The 5,300-nt window shown below is 34.5% G+C and overlaps 1 protein-coding gene across 1 annotated transcript; it reads left to right on the top strand.

The window, feature by feature from the left end:
• Nucleotides 1-1,622: 1,622 nt before the first annotated feature.
• Nucleotides 1,623-2,567, top strand: LOC107976987 (olfactory receptor 51V1-like). Its single transcript, XM_027408014.1, has one exon. It carries the CDS (start codon nucleotides 1,623-1,625, stop codon nucleotides 2,565-2,567), a length of 945 nt encoding a protein of 314 aa, XP_027263815.1.
• Nucleotides 2,568-5,300: the final 2,733 nt, after the last annotated feature.

The following is a 5,300-nucleotide window of genomic DNA, read 5'->3' as shown; positions in this document are numbered from 1 at the left end:
TTAATGTTGGGTAGCTAGCTTTCTCTCATCCACACTTTCCCACTCAGGGTCAGACCCAGGGACATTTGGCTAGTTCCACTCACAGCACCAAAGACATCAGTCCCTGATACCTACATACCATATTCTACCAAATAAAAGCTCATTCCTAGGTACGTGGTACCTATTTTTGATTTGTTGCTCAAAAGGGTCCTATAGACCTGCTCAAATATTACAGGCAATTGCCATTGCTCTTGGTTACCCTCCCAAATTGGACAGTCAAATCTTCCCATGAAAATACCAAGTATGTGAGCCATAGGACATATCATTCCACATTCTTATATCATCTCTTTAAAACTATTTCTTTCATTTTTTGAGATTATAATATAATGACATCATTCCCCTTCCCTTTTCTCCCTCTAAATCTTTTCAAATATAGCTCCTCCATCTTTATAAAATGGACTCTTTTTACATTAATTGCTATTATTAATATGTATATATTTTTTGTAATCACATAACTTTTTCAGTATATGTAATATTACATCTGTTTATGTTCTAATGCTAACCATTTGGTATTGAAAATCAGTATGGTCTTCTCTGAGGAGGACTATTTCCTTTGTTCTAAGTATTTTTTAATAGTCTTTGTGTAGTTTTTTGTGTAGGGTTGAGGACCCTGGACCCATATATATTATCATGGTTGTTGTTCAATTCATATTTAGGCAGTCATGTTGGTAATAGGTTGGACTAATTGGACTTGATGGCTTTTAAGTATTAAAATATGGGAGTTTCTCAAAGATACAGTAGTGGATGTACATAGATGTATAGGAGGTAAGACCCAGATGTGTCTTCTTTTTTACTGCTATATCATTAAACATATGAAACATTCTCTAATGACCAGTTCATTCAATATAGATATCACGTGGATAAGAAAAACACTCCTTCTTCAGAACCACCCAATATGAAATTCTTGCTATATTATGCTACAAGTGAAAATGTTATAATTAACAACAATATGAATTTGTTAAAAGACTTAAATCTAGATATTGAGAAAAATAAAAAGTATAATTTATATAGATGAATAATTCAGACAAGAGCAAAGCACAGTGATACCCAACAAAAAGTTTATATGCCACAAAGATTGCTTCCTTTCTCTTTCTCTAAGAAACCATATTTAAAAAAAATAAATGTGTTACTTCAAACAGCTTATTTTCATAGGGATCATTTAAACTTGAGGGGAGTCAAATGCCCATCTGTAGAATCAGAGAAGAAAATTGCCCATGAATTTCACATCGTCCTGAGGGGCATACCAACTATGACATCACTGTGAACCTGGCCCAAGCACTGTGGTCCTTTAGGACTGACTCTCAAAAGTGCAGTGTGCAATCTAAATCCAGAGAGTCCATGGATATTATTGTTTCAACATAAAACTCAGTGTTTTCCTGGTTCTGTTAACACTAAGTATTGGTGGTTGAGGTCTAGACAAGAGATTTCTGAGACAATAAACAACCACGGTTCAGGAATTTATTTTTCTGCTTCTGAAAACTGAATTATTTCTTTTTGCCAAAGCAGATAAATGTTACTAGAAATTGGAATGTAGGATATGTAATAGAAAATAGCCCTCTAGAAATACTTTGTTTTTTCTATCAATGTCTTTTATCTTGATGTCAAACTTAAGTACTTCTAGATTTGTTCTCACTGGATTTCCTGGCATGGAAGTTTATTATTTATTGTTTGCCATTCCTTTCTCAACAATCTATGCAATGGTATTCCTGGGAAACTGCATGGTGTTGCATGTGATCCGGACTGAGCCAAGCCTTCACCAACCCATGTTCTATTTCCTGGCCATGCTAGCCCTCACAGACCTGTGCATGGGACTCTCCACTGTGCACACAGTGCTGGGCATCCTTTGGGGCTTCATTCAAGACATCAGCCTCGATGCCTGTATTGCACAGTCTTATTTCATTCATGGGTTGTCCTTCATGGAGTCCTCTGTTCTCCTCTCCATGTCCTTTGATCGCTACATTGCCATTTGCAACCCTCTACGCTATTCCTCCATCCTAACCAATGACAAAATTTTGAAAATAGGAGTGTTCATTTTATGTAGAAGTTCTTTGCTCATTTCTCCAGCCATCATCCGCCTGAAGTTCTTAAATTACTGCCAGCCTCATTTCCTCTCTCACTCTTTCTGCCTGCACCAAGACTTAATTCGAATGGCATGCTCAGATATCCGCTTCAACAGCTTCTATGCTCTGGCTCTGGTGATTTGCACCCTGTTATTGGATGCAGTGCTCATTCTTGCCTCCTATGTGATGATCCTGCACACAGTTCTATCTATTGCTTCTCGGGAGGAGAGAATCAAATCTCTGCAGACTTGTGTTTCCCACATCTCTGCTGTTTTGGTTTTCTACATCCCCATCATTGGTCTGACCATGGTTCACCGCTTTGGGAAGCACCTCTCTCCACTGGTTCACGTCCTCATGGGCAACATCTACATCCTTTTCCCACCCTTGATGAACCCCATTATATACAGTATCAAGACTCAACAGATACGAGTGAGAATCCAGAGACTGTTTTCCTTGAATGAAACCTAAGTCCTCTGGTCCATAAAAACTGTGTTTAAAGGTAAAGAAATATATACATTCACAAAGAAAGGATGTCAGGACCTGAAACTTGACTATTTCACTTGTCTTTTATTAAAAATTTACAAATACATTCTCCTACTTTTTACCACCACCATCATGAATCATTGACATTGTCTTAAAAAAAATTTATGGCCATCATATAAATCAAAATGTAAACTTGTAATATACTGAGAATTTTTTTACTAGATGAATTTATTAAACTTATGATGAGTTTGAGTAGGAAATTTTTTCACATATTGTGGCCAATCGATTTAGGGTCCATTTAACTTCTTCCCATTAAGAGAAAAATAAATTTCTATGAATATATCTCTTTATGAAATTACTAAATTATTTTTCTCCATCCTTATTACTCCAGTCAACTTATTAACTCTGAATGTATAATCTCTGCTTCCCAACCTAGTGAAATGACATTGTAATGAGTGAGTATCATGAAATAGATTTATTTTATTTTTATTAACGAATATGTATGCGGTAGAATGTGCTCACATGAGTACAGGGGCCTGCTGATGCCAGTGTCATCAGGTCTCCCTGAAGCTGGAGTTATAGGAGTCTGTGTGTACCTGGGCATGGCTGCTGATAGCTGAGTTGTCTCCTCACTTTGAGAAATTGGCCATTTTAATCAGTTGAAACATAATACAATAAAATATAATAGATATCTTGATGTTGGTGTGTATCCATACAAACATCTACCTATTACTATCCTATGAATAGTATAACTAGTAAGAAGGATGGAAATATAAGCCACTGTTTAAATTAAAAAAAGTAATAGAGTAGAACAATTAGACAATTGTAATGATCATATTTACCAATACATAACAGTGATATAATATTGACTGTGAATAGAAGAAGATTTGAGTGACTTCCAAAAGTTTATCTTTAATTCATATCTTTCTCTCATTTCATTGAAAATTTGTGTATTTAAATAAAGTGCCTTGATTATTTTTCATTAAAACATTTATGTTAGTAACTGAATATTTAGCACAAATTCTGAAGTATATAGTAATAAGTGTTTATATGTTTATAATGTAATATCTCCACCAAAGTTTGATACATATATAGTACTTCATTTTGTATAATTTGATTTTAAAATTCCAAAGGTGTCATGAAATGTCAGGTTGTAGGAAATATTTTATGATGTGTTTTACATATATTACCTGTTTTATTATCAGGCACATCAGGGTTGTTTCCTACTTTCCATTTTCCATGTTTAAAAGAATTTTTAAACAAATAGGTAACCAATGTAAAATACATGGTAAATGGCCTGAGGAGGTGGCTCAGTAGTTAAGACCACTTGCTGCACTTGCAGTTGAACTATGTTTGATTAAAAGGCAATGACACAAATCTCACATCATTTAATCCCAGTTCCGGGGCATCCAATGTATTTTCCAGCCTCTGTGAGCACCTCCATTTATGTGGCACACTTATATACATGTAAGCAAACACTCTCATACATATAATAAAATTCAAATAAGTAAATAAAATATATAGCGAATAGAAGAAGAAAAGTTGCAAAAGACCCTACTATAAATTTCATTCAAATATTATTAACGTATTGTACACAAATTAACTAATCTTTAGTGGTGTGTTTATTAAGGCATAATCACCAATAGTAATTCATCCTTGTTAGATGGATTTCATCTTGTGCTGAACTTTGAAATATACTTACGGTAATGTAGCCACTATCAAAGTGAAAATAGAGCATACTATATCAGTGTCGTAAGCCTCCTTGTAGGTGAATTTGGTTCATTAGCTTCCACAACCTCAAGCTCCTGAACACCAGGTATCTCATTTCTATTGTGTGAATTTGTCATTGAGAACCCCTTCCTGGGTCTGCTCGGTGTGCCACCCCAGGAGGCCAAACAATTCAGAGTCTGCCGACATTGCAGAGAACCCCTATATAAATGTAAATGGACTAGATATCTTTACTTACACGAATAAATTTTCATTCAATAATATTTTAAAATTTTATCTTAATGTTGCTCTGTATTGTTTCTTATTTTAAAAACAATTTTCTCTTAATATTCCATTGCACTACTGAAGAAAAAAATTTTTCTTTCAGATGCCAATCTATATTTTATTCATCATTATGATTTCAATAAACACATGATAAACAAATGTATCACAATTGCAAAAGTCTCCCCTAGTTGGTAGACTCTTATTTAGTGTGTACTTCTTTCCTTCTGTGATCCTGCTCAAATAAGGACACACTACTGTCCTTACTGATTTCTAGTAAACTCAAGGAAAATTTAATGCTTTAGTTTTGCCCCCACCCCCACCCCCCGTGCATTGGGAGAGGTGTGATCATGATACACAGGGCTCCACGTGAGTTTATTCTGATTTTCATGTCTTTTCTATTATGAATGCTATAACTAGCATCCTAATAATGAATAAAATTCCCTTTTAAATCATCATTAGTTAATATTTATCAGATACCCACTGTATGCCAAGCTCCTTATCATAGACTCAATGAGAAAGTCTGTAGATGATTCATAGCATTAAATTTCTGGAAGATATGTAAATAAATGGATTGTAAATGCTGGGAAAATAATAGGTAATTAATTTGTTTCTAAATTAGTGGGTTTACCAGGCCTACTAGTCTTACAATTTTATCTTTGTACACTTTCAATTAATTTGTAGTTGATATAAGGGAATTTCAAATAGTATATTGATGTAAATGTGTAT

This window comes from Cricetulus griseus, chromosome 3 (assembly GCF_003668045.3).
Source record: "Cricetulus griseus strain 17A/GY chromosome 3, alternate assembly CriGri-PICRH-1.0, whole genome shotgun sequence".
Taxonomy (NCBI): domain Eukaryota; kingdom Metazoa; phylum Chordata; class Mammalia; order Rodentia; family Cricetidae; genus Cricetulus; species Cricetulus griseus.
This window is presented reverse-complemented; position numbering and strand designations above follow the sequence as displayed.

Excerpts from the sequence above, each read along its gene's own strand:
- LOC107976987 (XM_027408014.1), top strand. The coding sequence starts at position 1,623 with ATGTCTTTTATCTTGATGTCAAACTTAAGTACTTCTAGATTTGTTCTC.